This window comes from Jaculus jaculus, chromosome 3, assembly GCF_020740685.1.
Source record: "Jaculus jaculus isolate mJacJac1 chromosome 3, mJacJac1.mat.Y.cur, whole genome shotgun sequence".
Taxonomy (NCBI): domain Eukaryota; kingdom Metazoa; phylum Chordata; class Mammalia; order Rodentia; family Dipodidae; genus Jaculus; species Jaculus jaculus.
In genome coordinates, this window is record NC_059104.1 from 176,013,436 (window position 1) to 176,034,785 (window position 21,350).

The 21,350-nt window shown below is 44.3% G+C and overlaps 1 protein-coding gene across 2 annotated transcripts in view; it reads right to left on the reverse strand.

Annotated features, from left to right (window-relative positions):
* Dennd5a (DENN domain containing 5A) overlaps nt 1–21,350 on the reverse strand; it is a 100,333-nt gene that overhangs the window by 32,820 nt on the left and 46,163 nt on the right. For both annotated transcript variants that reach the window (XM_045145203.1, XM_045145202.1), the window contains 4 exons: nt 20,648–21,305; nt 9,270–9,457; nt 3,521–3,838; nt 890–1,105 (listed from right to left, as the gene is read on the reverse strand). In XM_045145203.1, coding sequence (XP_045001138.1) covers nt 890–1,105; nt 3,521–3,838; nt 9,270–9,457; nt 20,648–21,305 — 1,380 coding nt within the window. The remainder of the gene's footprint in view (nt 1–889; nt 1,106–3,520; nt 3,839–9,269; nt 9,458–20,647; nt 21,306–21,350) is intronic.

The following is a 21,350-nucleotide window of genomic DNA, read 5'->3' on the forward strand; positions in this document are numbered from 1 at the left end:
CCACACAAAGTGGCACATCTATCTGAAGTTCATTTGTAACAGCAAGAGGTCCTGGTGCACCCTTTTCCCCTCTCTCTCTAGCAAATACATTTTTTTTAAGTTTCAAAAAAGTTCAGACTTTCGAAGTTCTGACACTAGAAGAAACTTACTCTGGTAACCCACTAATACGCAATCGGTCCTGATGGTCCACTTACACACACACTGCTGCCTACAGGGTTTTTGCCAGCAACTCCAAGACCAAAAAAAAAAAAAAAAAAAAAACCCTCTTTGGAGCTGGGTGTAGTGGCACACACCTTTAATCCCAGCACTCGGAGGCAGAGGTGGAAGGATCACCAAAAGTTTGAAGCCAGCTTGAGACTACATAATGAATTCCAGGTCAGCCTGGACTATAGCAAGACCCTACCTAGAGGGAAAAAAATTGTCTTTGGCTAGAGGTAAATCACTTGACAGTAATACCAACATCATGAAGTTTGTTCTAGTGGTACAGGAAAGGGCATGGCAGGACAGGAGATGGCTATAGACATGGCTCAATGGTAAAGTATTTGCCACACAAGCATGAGAATCTGAGTTCAGATCCCCAGCATCCATGTAAAAACACTGAGCATGGTGGCACACATTTGTAATCCCAGTACTAGAGAGACAGTGACAGGCAACCTCTGGGCTCACTGGCTAGCTACTCAGTGAGAGACCCTGCCACACAGAGTAAGATGGCAATCTCAAGAGCAGTACCCAATGTCAACCTCCATCCCCACAGCCCTGTGCCCACTCACTGCATATGAGCATGCAGACATGGATGCACACCACATGCATGCATGTGCATTCTCAGTTACTTCTTCAAGGCATAACTGATGCTCTCATTCCTTGCTACCCCCAGCAGGGCTGCACTCACCTTATCAAAGTTTTGCATCTGCTCCCTGTTGGTAAACCAGGATTCCTTATCCTGGCTGGGCTGAATGACAAACACTTCATAATCTGCAAACATCTGAGTAAAGCGATTGGCAAAAACTTCCCGGATCTGAATGTTTAGCTGGTAAATCCTGAGTTCTTCTTCATCACACTGAACCTTGAGGTCTTTGTTGCTGCTGGGCTCCTCACGCACTTCCAGCTGCAAGAAAGAAGGAACACTGAGAATACTGAAATCCGTACTTTGACTACAGAAATACAACTCATCTGAGTTTTCCCCCACTGGTCTTATTTAAGAGCAAACAGTGAGAGAGTAAGGAAAAAGAAGAAAAAATGGGGACAAAAATAAAAGAAAGAAAGGGATTCTGGGGCTGGAGAGGTAGCTTAGGGGTTAAGTGCTTGCCTGTGCAGCCTAAGAATCCTGTTTCGAGGCTCAGTTCCCCAGTACCCACATAAGCCAGGTGCATCTGGAGTTCGTTTGTAGTGGCTTGAGGCCCTAGTGCGCCCATTCTGTCCCTCTCTCCCTCCTCTCCTCCCCTCCTTCTTTCTGCCCGTGTATCACTCTCAAATAAAATAAAAAATAAATATTTTTAAATAAATAAAAGAAAGAAAGGGATTCTGGGGGTAAGAGATTTAGTTGAGTGAGTCTTGCATAGTAAAGCAGGAGGCCCAGGGTTCAACTGAGGTGGGGCAGGCCAAGGGGGAACGGTGATGTGGAGGAAAGATACAGAGTTCTATTTGAAGGTATCCAGCAACTCAAGATCATTATAAACAGAGAGCAATTTAGCCACAGAAGAAAAGTGCTAATTACCAAAGGATTAGGAGAAAAGAGGGAATGTAGAAAGAAAACAAGGATGCAAAGCAACAGACCAGACGCTGGCTCTGCATGCTGACTTTTTTCCACAACACTTCTTATCTTTCTCCTAAGAGAAGGGGAGGGAACGGGAGAGTAAGAAGAGGAGAAAGAGAAGGGAAGGGGCCTTTTTACTCTCCTTAAATAGTTTCCTTTTTTTTTTTTTTTTTTGAGGCAGGGTCTCACTCAAACCCAGGTAGACCTGGAACTTACTCTGTAGTCCAGGCTGACCTTGAACTCACAGGAGTCCTCCTACCCAGCCCTTCCAGTGCTGGAATTAAAGGCATGAGCTACCTACCACATCCAGCCTTGATTTCTGTTCTTTTCCTTTTTGTTTTGTTTTTCAAGGTAGCGTCTTTGCTCTAGCCCAGGCTGACCTGGAATCTACTCTGTGGTCTCACGGTGGCCGGGAACTCACAGCAATCCACCTACCTCTGCCTCCCAAGTGCTGGAATTAAAGGTGTGCGCCACCATGCCCGGCTTTCTTTTTCTTTTTTTAAAAAAATATATTTATTCATTTATTTGCAAGCACAGAGAGAGAAGAGAGACAGACTGAGAGAATGGATGCACCAGGGCCTGCAACTGCTGCAAACAAACTTCAAATGCATGCACCACCTTGTGCATCTGGCTTTACGTAGGCACTGGGGAATCAAACTCACGTTGCTAGTCTTTGAAAGCAAGGGTCTTAATCCCTAAATCATCTTTCCAGCCCTTATTTCTTTTTATTAAATATGCTGTAGTATGCAATATAAAAAGCATAATGGTTCACCGTAAATAAAGAAAGGAAGGGAGGGAGGGAAGAAGGGAGGAAGAGAGGGAGGGAGGGAGGAAAGAAGGAAGGAAGAAAGGAAGGAAAAGAAGGAAGGAGAGAAATGTCCACAGCCAGGCATGGTAGTGGATGCCTTTAATCCCAGCACTCTAGAGGCAGAGGTAGGAGAATTGCCAAGAGTTTGAGGCCAGCCTGTGACTACACAGTGCACTCCAGGTCAGCTGAGCTAAAAACAAGATGCTACCTCAAAAAAAAAAAAATTATTAACTTACAATGTGAAGGGAAAGCAAAGGGATAGGCTAACATGTACAGAAAGCTTGGTTTCATCAAAATCAGAACATGGAAAGCCAAGTACATCCCTTGCAAGATCACAGCACTAGAATTCAAGAGGACCAGCTCCAACCTCAGCTGAGCTCCTTGCTAGGCACTGAATCTTGGACCAAAAAAAAAAAAAAAGCTTAGATCTCTAAGCTTTGGTTTCTTCAGCTACAAAACAGTTAATGATACCTGCTTTACTAGACTGCTGAACAACTCACAGGGCAATGGATCTGAAAGGCCAGGACAAAAGACTACCTCTGCCTCCCTCCCAATCACTCTGCAGCAGGAGAATGCTGGAGGCACCTGGAAGGCCACCACATTTAGTAAGTAGCGTTAGCTAGTGTACCTGCTAGATAGAGCTGAATCAGCCTCACATAGGAACACTCCTCTACTGCTCACAAGTACACAAGTACTGCTCACAAGTCCTGGTACATCTTTCCTTTATTTATTTATTTTGAGAGAGAGGCAGAGAGAATGGGCACAACAGGGTCTTCAGCTGCTGCAAACTCTACGCATATGGGGAATAGAACCTGGGTCCTTTGGCTTTGCAGGCAAGCACCTTAACTGCTAAGCCACCTCTCCAACCTGCAGGTGATCTCTCGTCCCACATCCAACTTGACCAGCACCACACTCTAACACAGACCAAATTTGTCAGAGCCCCATTTACAGTATCTTACTTTTTCCAAACTCACTCCAGTTCTCTTCACCAAGGCTTGCAACCGGGCAATGGTTTCGTTCTCCTTGAGGAGCTCGTAGGAGTGCAATGGGGAGCCAGCAATGTTGCCATTCCTCTTGTCTGAGACGAGCTCAGAGGCCCGCAGCCTCTTCAGCTTGGAGGCACTCTCGCTGCAGTGAAGGTTTCCTTCCGGGGGAATGCCAAATGCCATGAGGATCTCAGAGACTTCCTGGACAAACTCCAACTTGTTGGGAAATTGAGGCAAGTCCTCTGGCAGCTCAATGAAGTGGTTGTCAACATCCACAAAGCAGAGGTTAGCCTGGAAATCACAACAGGATGAGAGGGCAAAAACCCCAGAGCATCAAGGAAGAAGTTTGAGAAAGGACAACAAACCAGGCATGAGGAAGCTATAGATAGAAGTGGGTACATGTGTGACATGGTATAAGAAGATGGGCTTCTGCACATGCCTTCAGCCATGGAAGATGAGCAGGAGAATCCAGAAGCTCACGGCCAGCTAGCTGGGTACACAGAGCAGCAAAATGAGAGAGACTGTCTCAAAGAAGATAGAAGGAAAGGGCGGACTCCCAAAGGGTGTCCTCTGGCATCCACACACAAACCATGACACACGTGTGCCCTTATACATACACATATATATAACCACAAAAAAATCTAAAAAGAGAATATTAGAAGATGGGGCTCAGACACATGTTCTCTCTCATATGTGGATCCTAGCTACAGATGACTGGGCTTCTGCATGAGAATGAAAATACTTAGTAGCAGAGGCCAGTAAGGTAAAAAGGAGACATAAAGGGTAGAGAAAGGAAGGGAGGAGGATACTTAATAGGTTGATATTGTATATATGTAATTACAAGGATTGTAATGGGGAGGTAATATGATGGAGAATGGAATTTCAAATGGGAAAGTGTGGGGGTGGGAAAGGAGGGAATTACCATGGGATATATTTTATAATCATGGAAAATGTTAATAAAAACTAAAAAAAAAAAAAAGATGGGGCTTAGAAGGGAGATGGCCCTAAGTTCCAAGCTCCCCTGCCACTTTCTAAGTGTGCAACCGTAGGATAATGATACAAGCTCTCCACTCTGCATTGTACAATGCTACGACAGCACTTAGAAAGTAGTAAGGAGCTGGGTGTGGTGGTACACACCTTTAATCAATCCCAGCACTCAAGAGGCAGAGGAGGAGGATCGCCATGAGTTCAAGGCCACCCTGAGACTACATAGTGAATTCCAGGTCAGCCTGGGCTATAGCGAGACCCTACCTCGAAAAACAAAAAAAAAAAAAAAAAAAAAAGTACTAAGGATATTATGATGCTATAGAAGTTAAACACCTAGGGCTGGAGAGATGGCTTAGTGGTTAAGCGCTTGCCTGTGAAGCCTAAGGACCCCGGTTCGAGACTCAGTTCCCCAGGTCCCACGTTAGCCAGATGCACAAGGGGGCGCACGTGTCTGGAGTTCGTTTACAGTGGCTGGAAGCCCTGGCGCGCCCATTCTCTCTCTCTCTCTCCATCTGTCTTTCTCTCTATGTCTGTCGCTCTCAAATAAATAAATAAAAAATGAACAAAAAAATTTTTAAAAAAAAAGAAGTTAAACACCTAATATTAAAGTTCCACACATAGTAAATGCTCATCAAAAGTTTGACAAATTCATGAATTCTTCAGTCAGTGAAAAGAATTTAAGCAGAGAGGGGATCCCTGGGGCAGGCTGGCTGGCTTAGACCAGCTGAGTTGGCAAGCTCTAGGATCAAGTGAGAGACCCTGTCTCTGTAAAATTAAGAGAAGAGGTGACATCAACCTCTGACCTCCACATGCACACCCACCCACACACATGCGCCCACATGCACACACACCACACACAAGCACAAAGACTGCCTCCAGGAAGAGGTAGAGCTAGCACTGGCATGATGCTAAAGGGCAGCTAATCAGAATTAGAATCAGCAAAGGCCTTGACACCACACAGCCGTCACTATGTTACAGAGAAAACGGACGCAGCGAAGCCATGTGTGGGGTCTCTCTCTTGTTACTCCAGCACTTGGGAAGCCACTGCAAGAGGACTGCTGGGAGTTCTAAGCCAACCTGGGCTACCAAAAAGCCATGTTGCAAAAAAGCAAACAAACAACAACCAAAAAGAACCCAGCCAGGTATGATGGCACTTGGGAGGCAGAGGCAGGAGGATTGTGGTGAGTTTGAGGCCAGCCTGGAGCTACAGAGTGAGTTCTAGGTTAGCCTGAGCTACAGTGAGACCCTGTCTCAAAAAAAAAAAAAACTAACACAGAATAGTAACTAGTAGTAGAGCTTGATTTGAACTCAGCCTGATTCCAGTCATCCCCTACTCTGCTGACCCTTCAATCTGCTGCTGTTCAGAGGCCTTGCATATTTCTTGTTTGATGTGACTTAACAGTTTGTAATTCTTGTCCCTGTTACATAGTCTTGCAGCTATAAATTAAAGGAGATTTTTAAATATTTATTTATTTAAGAGAGGAAGTAGGGAGGAGGATGGGCACACCAGGGCCCCTTGCTGCTAAATATGTACTCCAGAAGCATGTGCCATTGGCTCTATGTAGGTACTGGAGAATCAAACCCAAGCCATCAGTCTCTGCAAGCATCTCTCCAGCCCCAAGAAGTTATTATATGCTGTCTCATAGCCATTAACCTATTCTAGATAACACTGCTTTCATTGCAATAGATTAAAAGGCTAAGGGTGTGTTTGTCTCAGTTCCATAATAGGGATAATATGTTAGAGTTGTTTTGAGAATTAAGTAAATGCCAGGAACATAACCCAGTGCCAGGTAGAGCTCATAACATGAACAAGCAATTTTCTCGCACAGTTACTAAGCAGCCCTTCCCTGGCAAGGCATCCCACTGTGCATCAAAGCGCTATTCCACTGACCTATGTGCATCTTCCTGGGTCATTAAACTTTATTCTGAAAATAAGAGACAAGAGGACAACGTGATCAGCCCAGCTGACATAACTGCACGAACACTAGGTCTCTTACACGTGCATGTTGTAATAGGTCTTGTGTGGGTCCTTCAATACACATTTCCTGAGTGCATACATTATTCTATCAAACAATAACTAAAGAAAGCTTTCCTGTCTCAAAAACTGAAAGACTAAAAGAATCATCCTAAACTTTCTGAGTTCCTCCACTAGATAACACTTTGGAGTCCTGCCTGAGTTGAAGGCCAATAAATGTTTAGCACCTAAAAATATGCTTCTTTTCGCTTATTCCATTAAGATTTTAAAATTATAAATGCTCTCACGCCAACTGGTTAAAAGGAAAAAAGATCCTACCCTCATAATTAACTCATCTCATGTGAAGATCACCTGCCTCAAAAGCCCATGCCAGCAGAGCGCATACTGCAATCATTACCCCTTGGCTCACAGTTTCTCCATAGGAAGCACAGAGGTGACTAAAAATAGCTAAACCCCCTCAAGTGCTTCGTTGGCTTTGCTCCCACTGCCATGAGCCAAATATAGTGTCTATAAAGAATTTGTAAACTCCAAATTCTCTGTCCACATCTGAGGGCTACCATGGTCAGGCACGGCCGAAGACAGAAGGCAGCTCGGACACTCTCTGATGAGCTGGATTCAGGTAGGACAGGAACCTCCAGGCAGAGCTCACTAGTCATTCTTTGCACAATTGGGCTGAAGGAGGGAAGGGTGAGAAGGCAAATAGAAAAGGCCATTCAAGTTTTAGGCCTATAAAAGAGCCTCATGCTGTTTTCTTCCAGCACACAGATGGATCTGGCCAACAAAAGCAATTTACAAACCAACCATTAACTTCTCAGGCACCCCTTCCCTTAGCAGAGAAGAGGCCAGCTCCTGCACAACAGCCTGGAAAAGATACTGACTTCCAAGAGATCCGAGTTCCCCTATTAACCCTCACCTTGCTGAGAGGGCCCATGGAGACCTAGCTAATCCTGAGGGTAGTATCCACAGAATCCTCCAAATTCCCTTTCCCCCCCCCCCACCAAAAAAAAAAAACTCCCAAACTCTTCCTTCAGAGTCACAAAGCCCTTTCCCAGCCAAATCACCACCAAGCCTCCCCGCCTAGTTTGCCTTGTCACTGAAGGGGGGCTACACACACAGGATACTGGGTGAAAGCTATTTAGAGTTCTGAGAAAGGACAAACAGAAGAGAAGAAAATAGGAGAGGCCAAGGAGAAGAGGTGACCCTGGTTCCTTTTCTAATACCCTGGCTTACTTCTTGACATGCCTGTGGGCTCAGAAAACAACTCCCCAAAGAAAAGCAAGGACAAAGGACGCCCACAAGGGCAGCTCAGCACTCACTTGCTCAGGGTCGTTGAGCTCATGAGTTGGTGTAAAGAACAAAGGGCTTTTTATAAACTTTTGATGGCCACAGATGGGACAGCAACTGATGAATTTTTATTTCGGGGGAAGCTAAGAAATTTGCATCCTCTCCTAAAAGTCCTTTTTATAAACCCACCTCACTATCCTGATGTGCCTGGTGCAGGCCCAGGCCCAGGTGAACACCCCTTAGGACCTCATGCTGCCTCAAAGCTCCTTCTAACAGCACAGCTTGAAGATTACCGTACAGTTTAAAGATGTGAGTCCAAATGCTAAAATTAAGTTGTCTCTGAGTAACAAACTTTGAAGTAATTCTTTACTTTTTTTCACTTAGAGTGAAAACTGAAACTTGTGTTTCAAAAACACTGTCACTCTCAATTCATTATACACCCTTTGCTCCTTTTAAAAAGCCAGGTCAAAAATACTATAAAAAGCCAGGCATGGTGGCGCATGCCTTTAATCCCAGCACTCGGGAGGTAGAGGTAGGAGGATTGCCATGAGTTCAAGGCCACCCTGAGACTACATAGTAAATTCCAGGTCAGCCTGAGCTAGAATGAGATCCTACCTCAAGAAAACCAAAAAATAAAAAATAAAGAAAATAAAAATATAAATTTGGGCTGGAGAGATGGCTTAGCAGTTAAGGTGCTTGCTAGCAAAGCCAAAGGACCCAGGTCCATCACCACATAAAGCCAGATGCACAAGATGGCACATGCATCTGGAGTTTGTTTGCAGGGGTAGAGGCCCTAGCGTGCCCGTTCTACCAGCTTCTTTCTCTCCATCTCTCTCAAACAAAAATAATAATAAAATTTAAAAGGAAATTATCCTTTTGGACTAGGCATAGTAATACATGCCATTAATATCATTCAGGAAGCTAAGGCTAGAGGATCACCATGAGTTCAAGGCCAGCCTGGACTACAGAATAAGTTCCAGGCCAGCCTGGGCTAAAGTGAGACCCTGCCTCAAAAACAAATGTTTTATTCTTTTGCATACTTTATAATTTTACATAATAAAATTTCTACTAAATTTCCCTTAAAGGTGCAAATGGCATACCTGAAAATAACACTTAAGATTGTCCTCTGGTCTCTACATACACATGCATACACACACACATACTTGCACAAAATAAGAATAATAAAAGTCCTTTAAAGTATGTATAATACCATGTTGGGAAAAATGTGTATAAAAAATACAACTCATAAAAACAAAAAAATCTTGATGTATGTCAGGTAGTAAAGATGACAATTACCTCTGGAATGAAATAAATTGAATTAAGGGTTCACTGTACTTTTTCCTAAAGAAAAGTACATATCTATGTTTCTCAAAAACAAACTAACCAAAAAGCTTAGTGACACCATTCTGGGCTCCTCCCAAAGCCCTGTCTCCCCAGAGCTGGAGGAGGCGAGAGGCACAAGCCTCAAGTTCTCACCTCCTGAGGCAGCTCCAGCTTTGACCGGTCGTCCAGCCCGTTGGAATGCAGGCCCATCAGGTACGGAACGGGGGCATCTAAGAAATGCAGAAGGGAAGCCGGGAGAATGGGAACATAGACGTGCTGCCACTGGAAAGGAAACATGAGCGCTGTAATGGTCTCCGCCACGGTCATCAGCCTCTGGTAATCTAGGTCAAAAGGAAGAAGAGTCACACTCAACAAGCCGGCCAGAAGAGGCACTTGCTTCTCAAATGCAAAGTTCAAACCTGCAGCTCAAGTTCACATTTAGAGGCCTGAGTGGCTCCCTAGTGGATGTCGGACAGACTCAGACCCTGGTGAATGAAACATCCCTCCCTGTGTACACACAGAGACCCATCTAGTAATAAAATTTAATATCTAGAAATACAATAGAAATAATAAATGGGAGCCGGGCGTGGTGGTGCACGCCTTTAATCCCAGCACTCGGGAGGCAGAGGTAGGAAGATTGCCGTGAGTTCAAGGCCACCCTGAGACTACATAGTGAATTCCAGGTCAGCCTGAGCTACAGTGTGACCCTACCTCAAAAAAAAAAAAAGAAAAGAAAAAAGATCTTTCTAAACTGGTGAGCACACTGACAGGTGGTGGACGGTGGGGCACCCACAGACAGCACAGAGGCTCCAGACTCTTGTCCCATATCTTGCCTGATGAGTCTCTTCTGTTTCGCTGCTCCTAAACTATATCTTTGAGAGAAAGAGAATGAGAGAAATAGAGAGAGAGAATGAGCGCACCAGGGCCTCCAGCCACTGCAAACAAACTCCAGATACATGCACCACCTTGTGCATCTGGTTTACATGGGTACTGGGGATCAAACCTAGGTCCTTAGGCTTCACAGATAAACACCTCAACCACTAAACCATCTCTCCAGCCATGGACTGTATCTTTTATAATAAATGAAAAGAGTAAGTAAAATATCATTCTGAAATTATCAAATATGAAGCATGAGCTGTGGAAACCCCCCAAATATTACCCAGTGAGAAGTACAGGTGACCAAGACACCACTGACATCTGAAGTCGACTGAGCCTGTCCTGCTGGGTCTGAGCTAATGCCACATAATTCATGACAGAAATTAACAGTATAACACATAGAAGTGTCTAGAAAATCAGAGGAAAAAATTTACATGTGAAGTCTGAATGTTGTAGTTGAAGCATACCAGAATTAGTAATTCAAATAAACAGAAATTGATGCTTAAGATTATTTAAAACATTTTGAATACTCTATGAAAAATTGCCTACATGCACTTGACAGATCAGTGATATGAGCAATCAGTGGGAACACTGATCTCAGAGATCCTGATGGTGCGGGCCACTCAAGAAGCTGAGGTAGGAGGACTGCTTGAGCCCAGGAGATGGAGGCCAACCTGGACTACAGGAGAGGTCTATCAAGAAAAGAAAAAGAAGGGCTGGAGAGATGGCTTGGCGGTTAAGGTGCTTGCCTGCAAAGCCAAAGGACTCAGGTTCAATTCCCCAGGACCCACGTAAGCCAGATGCACAAGTGGGCGCATGCATCTGGAATTTTGTTTGCAGTGGCTGGAGGCCCTGGTGGGCCCATTCTCTCTCTCTCTCTCTCTCCCTGCCTATTTCTGTATCTCTCTCTTTCTCTCCCCTCTCTCAAATAAATAAAATATTTTAAAAAAGAAGAATAGTCCAGGGTTAGGGTCATTGGTAGAGTGCTTGTCTACCATACATAAGAATCTGAATTTGATACTCAACATCACAAAATAAATAACCAAAAACTGGGCTGGAGAGATGGCTTAGCAGTTAAGGCGCTTGCCTGCAAAACCTAAGGACCCAGGTTCGATTCCCCAGGACCCATGTAAGCCAAATGCACAAGATGGTGCATGCATCTGGAGGTTGTGTACAGTGGCTGAAGGCCCTGCCATGACTATTCATTCTTCTCTCTCTCTCTCAAATATATGCCAAAAAAAAAAAACAATCCAAACTCCTCACTTGGGAACTAAGGAAGAAGACTGCCATGAGTTCAAGGCCAGCCTGAGTTAGAGTGAGTTACAAGTCAGCCTGGGTTAGAATGATAGCCTGCATTGAAAAAGAAAGAAAGAAATCACAAATAACCAAAAACTCAGTGAAGAAGCCTACCCCCATACTAACAGAGGAAAGGGAAAAAAATATCCAAATCATAAAAATGACTCATCCAAGGATCAAATTAGATAATATACATATCATTTCAAAAACTTCATTTAGTCTTACATGAAAGAAAGAAAAAACTAAATAAGGGGCTGGAGAGATGGCTTAGCGGTTAAGGCATTTGCCTGCAAAGCCAAAGGACTTTGGTTCGATTCCCTGGGACCCATGAAAACCAGATGCACAAGGTGGCATGGACATCTGGAGTTCATTTGCAATAGCTGGAAGCCCTGGCACGCCCATTCTGTATGTGTGTATGTGTCTATCTGTCTGTCTGCCTCTTTCCTTCTCTCACTCTCTCAAATAAATAAATAAATATATTTTTTTAACTAAAAAAATTTAGACCATCCCAAGTTCTACCTCTGTTTCTTCTGTAATGCCTAAGTTCTATGGGAGCACTTGGATTCCTCTGCTTATTAACCGGCTTTTGCTACAATTCTCTCACTCTGTTGCTCTAACAATTATTACAAAGAATTCTAATGATTCTCAAAGTAAGATTTCATTCATATTTTCAACATTTTTCTGGATATGAATATCTATAAATAAACCATTCAAAAGCAAAAATGCTAAGAGTCTCCAACATCTTATTCAAAGGAAGAATCAAAAGAATGTTAAATCATAGGCGGGGGTTAGGGGATCAACTGATATTGAAATCTAGTCCTACTGTGCCTAACATGGGCCTTAAACATACTCTAAAGAAATATTCCACAGAATAAGCCCGATATGAAAGAGACAGAAAGGAAGACAGAGAGAACAAAAGAGAGAAAGGTGGAAGGGGGGTGGATATAAATCAGAGGGCTTTTTCTTCCTCCCTTAGCCAAACTCAGTGATGCAGGTACCACCACTTTATGTGGCTGGCATCTCTGACAGGCCTGCTCAGGGATGACATTCTACAGTAAACCAAAACATACCAAAGGCAGTCTGAGGTTTTCCTGTGCGTGTGTGGGTGGGTGCATGTGTGCGTGCGTGTGTTATTTGTTTACTTGCTTTTGAGGCAGGTTCTCACTCTAGCCCAGGCTGATCTGGAGCTCACTCTGTAGTTCCAGGCTGGCCTCAAACTCACAGCAATCCTCCTACCTCTCTGCCTCTGAGTGCTGGGATTAAAGGTATGTGTCACAATGTCAGGCTGTATGTAAAGTTTTCTACACTCTATACCTGCAACCATCTACTTGATCACAAGACAAGACAAGGCATGTTAAAGAAGGACTTTCTGTGTTCTATGAAAGCAGGGTTCCTTTTCCTTTCTTTCTTCTTTTTTTTTTTTTTTGAGGTAGGGTCTCTATGGTAGTTTGAATAGATAGCCCCCAATATATTCAGTGTTTTATTAATTTGTAGTTTGCATCTGTAGCCACCTGGCTGGAGGCAGTGTTACTAGGCGGATCGATATGCAGTGTCCTAGCTGGAGTTCCTGAAGTGTGCTGTGCTGTATGCTCTGTGGCTTTTGGCTTTTAGGCTTGTACTTCTTGATGTGTTTGATCCTGTGAAGGCAGGCCAGCTTCTTCTGCCATTATGGAACTTCCCCCAGATCTGTAAGCTTCAATAAATCCCTTCCTCCATAACTGTGCCTGGTCTGGAAGTTCATCCCAGCAGACCTGAAGTGGTCTGCTAAAATCTCACCCGAGACCAGGCTGACCTGGAATTCACTATGTAGTTTCAGGATGACCTTGAACTCACGTGATTCATCTACCTCTGCCTCCCACCCGAGTGTTGGGATTAAAGGTGTGTGCCACCACACCTGGCTCAAAGGTAGGAGTCTCTTTTTTTTTTTTTTTTAAAGGAACTTTATTTATTTGAGAGAGAGATAGAGGTAGATAGAGGAGAGAGAATGAGTGCACCAGGGCCTTCAGCCACTACAAATGAACTCCAGACACATGTGCCACTTTGTTTATCTGGCTTATGTGGGTCCTAGGGAATCAAACCTGGGTTCTTTGGCTTTGCAGGCAAGTGCCCTAACTGCAAAGCCATCTCTCCAGCCCAAAAGCAAAGTTCTTAACAGTATAGAAATCTATGTCTAGCCAAGCGTGGTAGTGCACGCCTTGAATCCCAGCATTCAGAGGTAGGAGGCTGGCCGTGAGTTTGAGGCCACCCTGAGACTACATAGTTAATTCCAGGTCAGCCTGGACCAGAGTGAGACCCTACCTCAAAAAACAAAAAGGAAAAAAGAAAAAGAAATCTATATCTATTTTTCTCCTCTTCTTCAGGATGAATCTCATCTAGCATCTGAAACTCAGGCTACTAGTTTCTCATAGAGTAAGTACTTTTATTTCCCTCAGATTCAGATGTCTGAAGAATTTTGCAGCGTTTTTGAAAATGTGGCATTCTTAGAAATAAGACTCTGGAGAGATAGCTTAGTAGTTAAGAAGCATGCCTGCAAAGCCTAAGGACCCAGGTTCAATTCTCCAGGTCCCATGTAAGCCAGATGCACATGGTGGCACATGCGTCTGGAGTTCCTTTGCAGTGGCTAGAGGCCCTGGCATGCCCATTCTCTTTCTTTCGCCCCTAAGCCCCCCCCCCCACCTCAAATAAATAAATAAATCTCAGAAAAAAAGGAAAAAAAGACTCTGGGAGTAAAAAAAAAAAAAAAATCTCACTTTCAAGGCTATTCATTTTTCCACATAATTTATGAGGGAAATTTGAGTTCTCTGAACTTCCTGGACTGTGTGAGTTGTGGGTTTCCTTCCTCTGCCTTTTTAAAAAATATTTTATTCATTTATTTTTATTTATTTGTTTGAAAGAGAAAGAGGGAGGGAGAGAGAGAAAGAGAGAATGGGCACACCAGGGCCTCCAGCCACTGAAAACAAACTACAGATGCGTGCACCCCCTTCTGCATCTGGCTAACGTGGGTCCTGGGTAATCAAACCTGGGTCCTTTGGCTTTGCTGGCAAATGCCTTAGCTGCTAAGCCATCCCTCCAGCCCTTCCTCTACCTTTTTTTTTTTTTTTTAAAGCAACAGCCCACCTTGAAGGATGGCCTAATAATTCCTCAGGAATCTAGATTCTGTGGTATTCACGGGGATGTTAACCTCCAAGAGCTGTCAGCAAAGTACAAAACCCTTTTGTGTACACAAAGATAAAATCAGGGCCTCCTTTGCCAGAGCCAGTGTGTGCTCAGCGTTCCAAGCCACTCAAAATCAACTACAGACACTCGAGCTCCAGGCAACTGTCTGGATCCTCTCACTGCTCCCATCACATTGTAATGAGCAATTACTTTTAACAATAGGAGATAATGCAAAAAGCCCTGTGGGAGTATAACCACCACCAAGACGGAATGAGCCCATTTTAGTGACTGTTGTGTACAGAGAATGACGACTTGGGATCACTCTGCAGATAAGCCTACTCCTAATAAACTACAAGGCAGTATGTTCATTACAAAATGAATTTTAAACTACCCTTGCACACTTTCAGGAACATTCTTAAGGTAAAGGATGTTTCTCACAAGAGTCTTTGTTCTTAGAAAAATCTGTGTGTCTTCATGTATGCACTGAAAAGCACAAGGTGCAGAACAAAATTAGTATGCAGTCACCTGCTCTTTCAACTTTCCTCTGTATTATTTATTTATTTAACAGAGAAAGAAGGGGGGAGAGAGAGAATGAGCACGCCAGGGCCTCCAGCCACTGCAAACTCCAGAAGCATGCGCCCCCTTGTGCATATGGCTAACGTGGGTCGAACTTAGGTCCTTTGGCTTTGCAGGCAAACGTCTTAACCGCTAAGCCATCCCTCCAGCCCTGTATTATTTATTTTTAAAAAACTATTTTTTCAGCCAGGTGTGGTAGTTCACACCTTTAATCCCAGCACTGGGGAGGCAGAGGTAGGAGGATCGCTGTGAGTTCGAGGCCACCCTGAGACTACATAGTGAACTCCAGAGCCAGTGTGTGCTCAAAAAATATACTGTATATATTATTTTCACTAATGATAACTGAAAACTTAACCTTAAGCACCATAGGAGGGAGAGCAGGGAAACAGAGTTCATTTTATTCCCTTTCGAATTGTTTTGAGTTGATGCCTGAGTACGCATTTTTGCAATTAAGATAAGCCAGGTTAGGGCTGGAGAGATGGCTTAGCAGTCAAGACGCTTGCCTGTGTAGCTTAAGGATCCATGTTCGACTATCCAGAACCCCACATAAGCCAGATGTACAAGGTGAAGCAAGCACAAGGTTGCACATGCCCACTAAGTGGCAAAAGCATCTGGATTCTGATTGCAGTGGCTGAGGCCCTGATAAACCAATTCATTTTCTCTTTCTTTAGCTCGCTCACTCTCTCTAAAATAAAAATTTTTAAATTAAATATTAAGTCACAACTGATTTCTTCCTAACCTCTGTGTCGCTGCATTTGTTGATACTCCACATTCTCATGAAGCTTGTATTGTTCCCACTCACTGAACTGCCTAATGAGTCAGTTACTGGGGCTGTAAAGATGGCTCAGCAGTTAAGGTGCTTGCCTGCAAAGCCTAAGGACCCAAGTTTGATTCCCCAGAACCCATGTAAGCCAGATGCACATGGTGGCACATGCTGGGGTTCACTTGTAGTGGCTAGAGGCCCTGGCACACCCATGCTCTCTCTCTTTCTCCTTCTCTCTCAAATAAATAGTTAAAAGTCAGTTACTGACTGAGTTTTCAAATGTGTACTATGTAAGCTTACTACTTGATACACAGTTTAATCAATGCCATTATATACAAATATATAACTGGTTAAATAGAAAGGTAAAAAGAATAGTTGTTTATCTAAAAAAAAATTAAATGTTTAGAAAACAGACTTGGCAATGCTAGTTTGACAAAATATACTATAACTGGGCTGTAGAGATGGCTTAGTGGTTATGCGCTTGCCTGTGAAGACTAAGGACCTGGTTCAAGGCTCGATTCCCCAGGACCTACATTAGCCAGATGCACAAGGGGGTGCATGCATCTGGAATTTGCAGTGGCTGGAAGCCCTAACACATCCATTCTCTCTTTCTCTCTCTCCCTCCCTCCCTCCCTCTTTCTGTGTCTGTCACTCTCAAATAAATAGATAAAAATAAACAAAAAATATACTGTACCTGCATGAAATGAATATCACGAAGCAATTAAGGAGAAAAAAAATCCTAATGGAAATTGCAAAAATCTTTAAATGGAGCCAGGTGTAGTGGTGTATACACCTTTAATCCCAGCACTTAGGAGGCAGAGATAGGAGGATCACCATGAGTTTGAGGCCACTCTGAAACTACACAGTGAATTCTAGGTCAGTGGGGGCTTCAGCAAGACCCTACCTCAAAAAAAAAAAAAAAGAAAAAAAGAAAGAAACCTCAAATGGTTAAGGTGTTGCTGGTAAAGCCAGATGCACAAAGTGGTTCATGCATCTGGAATTCATTTGCAGTGGCTAGGGGACCTAGTGCAACCATTCATTTTTTTGCTCTTTCTCTCTCTCCCTCTCTCAGATATTTTAAAGTAAAATAAATAAAAATATTTAAAATTAATTAAAATAAATTTTAAAGCCAGGTGTGATGTTTCATGCCTATAGTCCCAGAACTCAAAAGGCTGAGTGGTAGGAAGATTGCTGTGAGTTTGTGGCCAGTCTTGTCTACAGGGTGAATCCAAGTCAGCCTGGACTAGAGTGAGACTCTACCCCAAAAAAAAAATTAAATTAGCCTGGCATGGTGGCACACACCTCTAATCCTAGCACTCAGGAAGCAGAAGTAGGAGGATCTCCAGGAGTTCGAGGCCACCCTGAGACTACATAGTGAATTCCAGGTGAGCCTGGGCTAGAGCAAGACCCTACCTTGAAAAACAAATACTTCTACTCTGGAAAACATCAAGGCTCTGGCATCAGAATGATGTCATTCCCTCATACCCATCTTTCCACTTTAACCTTAGTGCAGCATCTTCTAAAGCCCCAACTATCCAAGGTGGCGGCTTCTTTGTTCTGTTCTAAACCAGACAAGTTGCACCATTCATCCAAACTCTGTTTTCAAGTTTGTTTATCAAACTGTATCCAAGAAAAAGTAGCCACGAAAGGAACCTGACTTGTTCAAAGCTGCTTTCTCCACAGACCTAAGTCTGTAGTCCATACGGTATAATCACATGACTGTTAATGAGGGGATGTGGTCTGAGGAAATCGTCACTAGGTAATTTTGTATTTGTGCAACATCAGAATATACATTCATTTTTTTTCTTTGAGGCAGGGTCTCCAGCTCACCCAGGCTAGTTATGAACTCATGGCAATTCTCCTGCTTCAGCTTCATGAATGCAGGGATTAATGGTGTGTACCACCACACCCAACTCAGAGTGGACTTTCAGAGTGTACACAAACTAAGACTGCTACGACCAGGTGACACAACCTTGGCGGGGGGGAGGGGCACCTCTGTGTGCACACCATTTCACACGTGTCCCACTTTCTGGGTCAGCCCTGGCCATCCACCTCATCTTGAGGCAGTCTCTTGTTCATGTTGTTCAATGCTGCATACACCAGGCTGGCTTCCAGGAAATTCTCCTATTTTGTAGTAGGCCAATGAAATTATAGAAGCCCGCCACAGCTGCCAGCTTTTACATGAGGTCTCAGGACCCAAACTCAGGTACCTCACACATGCACAGCAAGCACTTTATCCACTGCGCTGTTGTCCCAGCCCCTGGTAATGAAATCTTATGGAACCACCGTATGCAGTCTGCCATTAACCAAAAGTCATTACACCAGAAGTCACACAGGGAAACCTCAGGAACCACACTGTTTGGTCTTAGTGTTTGGCAAGAACACTGTGGTCAACATTCAAATCCACAGATTTCATCTAAGAAAGTTTGAGTCCGCAGGGAAACTGCCTTCCCGCCAGAAATGATTGGAATGAATTGACTGTCTACTTTAGCAGGATATAAGTCGTGTCATGGTGTGGTGGCTCACACCGGCAATTCTGGCACTTGGGAGTCTGAAGGTGAAGGACTACCTAAGGCTCAAGGTCAGCAAGAGGTACAAGAGACAGGAAAGATGGCTCAGTGGTTAAGTGCACTTCCAATGCAAGCATGAGGGTCTGAGGGGGGCTCGAGACCACCCAAGCACAGTTGCACAGCACCCACGTAAACAGCCGGTTGTGGCCACATGTGTGGCCATCCGTACTCCTATGGGGAGCAGAGACCAGGAAATCACTGGGACTCATGAAAAACAGCAAGCTCCAGAATCAGTAAGAGACCCTGTCTCAAGAAAAAACAGGACAAGTGATGGAGAAAGGGACATCCCTGGTGTTCTCCCCTTGTTCCACGATGCAAGCAATGGGCACCTAGCAGCATATACACATGCACACACCACACATCACATACTACACACATGCAAAAAAAAAAAAATCTCCTCACAACTTACTTTCTAATTACACATAGAAAAACAATGGCATTGCATTAATAAATTTAGCAGACTGTGCTCCCAGCACTTGGGAGGCAGAGGTACAAGGACTGCTGTGAGTTCAAGGCCACCCTGAAACCACAGTGAATCCTAGGTCAGCCTGGACTAGAGCAAGACCCTACTTTAAAAAAAAAAAAAAAAGGCCAGGTGTGGTGGCGCACGCCTTTCTTTAATCCCAGCATTTGGGAGGCAGAGGTAGGAAGATCGTCATGAGTTTAAGGCCACCCTGAGACTACATAGTGAATTCCAGGTCAGCCTAGACTAGAGTGAGACCCTAACTCAAACCCCCCCCCAAAAAAAGGGAGGGAGGCTGGATGATGGCTTAGTGGTTAAGACACTTGCCTGCAAAGCCTAAGGACCCAGGTTTGATTCCCCAGAACCCACATAAACTAAATGCACGAGGTGGCATCTGCATCTGGCGTTCATTTGCAGTGGCCAGAGGCCCTGGCATGCCCATTCTCCACCCCTGTCTCAAAAATAAATAAATAAAATGTCAATGCAGGGCTGGAGAGATGTCTCAGCAGTTAAATGCACTTGCTTGCAAAGCCTGCCGGCCCAGGTTCAATTGCGCAGTACCCATATAAACGCAGATATACAAAGAAGTGCATGTGTCTGGAATTCATTTACAGCTGTAAGAGGTCCTGGCATGCTCATACTTTCTCTCTCATTCTTTCTCTCTCTCAAATAAATTTTTTTAAATGTATGTTTTAAATATCAATGTCTAGGCTAGAGAGATGGCTTAGCAGTTAAGCGCTTGCCTGTGAAACCTAAGGATCCTGGTTCAAGGCTCAATTCCCCAGGACCCACATCAGCCAGATGCACAAGGGGGTGCACGCATCTGGAGTTTGTTTGCAGTGGCTGAAGGCCCTGGCAAACCCATTCTGTCTCTCTTCTCTCTCACACTGCTTGCAAATAAATAAATAAAAATATTGCCAGCCGCTGGGTGTGGTGGAGCATGCCTTTAATCTCAGCACTCTGGAGGCAGAGGCAGGAGAAGCGCCATTAGTTCAAGGTCAGTCTGAGACTACACAGACAATTCCAGGTCAGCATAGGCTGGAGTGAGACCCTACTTCAGAAAAAAAAAAGTCGAGGCTGGAGAGATGGCTTAGCTAAGGCACTTGCCTGCAAAGCCTAAGGACCCAATAGGCCATCTCTCCAGCCCCTGCATACGGTTTTAATTACTCCTCTTGTCCCAATAAAATGAGTTCTACTATAGAAAGGATTTTTCTTTATTTTTATCCATCACTCTTACCGCCAGCCCTTTGATCAAGGCCTAGCACACAGTATGCACACTCAATAAATAAGTGTTGAATGAATGAATTGTAAGTTACCTGACTGGTCATTTAATAAGCATGTTTCCTTTTGAATTTTTTTTGGGGGGGGATGGTTTCAGTATATAAAGTATAGATCCGGGTAAGGTGGCACACGCCTTTAATCCCAGCACAGGAGGAAGAGGTAGGAGGATCGCCATGGGTTCAAGGCCACCCTGAGACTCCATAGTGGATTCCAGGTCAGCCTGAGCTAGAGTAAAACCCTACCTCAAAAACAAAGTATATGCTCCATGAAGCATAACTGCAGAACAATAGAATGGAATTGGACCATCCTTCTGGTGACCATCACCTCCCACCCCTCTTTTCAACTTCAATCAGAAGGGATTTCAGAAGACAGGGCTCCCCTTTCCAAATAGCAGTCCCTACCAGAAGGCCACAGCAGCCAGTCAGAGATATACCATCCATTTGCTATCCACCACCTACCTGTAGAGTCCACTCCACTATGTGTGAATATGGGAAGTAGGGAGGCCCTATGCAGGCAGACAGGCAGAGAGCTCTAGTAAACATGGACTTACGCTGTGAGTAGAGCAGAATTTGAAACTCCAGAAGGGCACAGGTAAAAAGCTGAAACACATTCTCCACTCCAAGCAGTTCAAAGACCTCTCTGACAGGAAAGTCAAATAAAGGAAGCTCATTGGTACTTGGTCTCTGGCAGATTATTGGCCCATAGACCCCAGAAAACTTCAAGGACCGGCCAGGGGGAGGGAGTGGCACCTCATAGAGTACGTTGTAAATGTAGCTCTCAAGGGGCAGAGGCGGGGGCTGAGGTGAAGTGACTGCCTGGTGGAGCTGTTCCAGGACATTCCGGCATGCCTTCATGAAAGACATGGGCGTGATGAGGCAGATGCACTTGGAGACGTACAGTGTGTCCCGGCTAATGTCATAGGAGTTAAAGCGCTGCAGCTTGGTCCCAGGAATGCCTTCAACATCCTCCATGCCACTCTGGTCTGCGCCATCAGCAAGGGGAGCATGGAGGACATCATACTCTGCATTGTGCATGTGGTAGAGGGTCTGCATTGCGCTACAGATCTGCTTGCTGGTCACTTCTTCATAAAATGTGAGGGCAAACCCAAATGTCCGAGAGCCATCCTCCCTTGTGATGATAAAGGCATGGAACTGAGGCTCCCTGGGATCGGCCTGGGTCTTGAATGCCAGCCCTTTGGGCATGCATAGCTGCAAAAAATAACAAGAAAATAGACAATGAGAACATAACTTGAA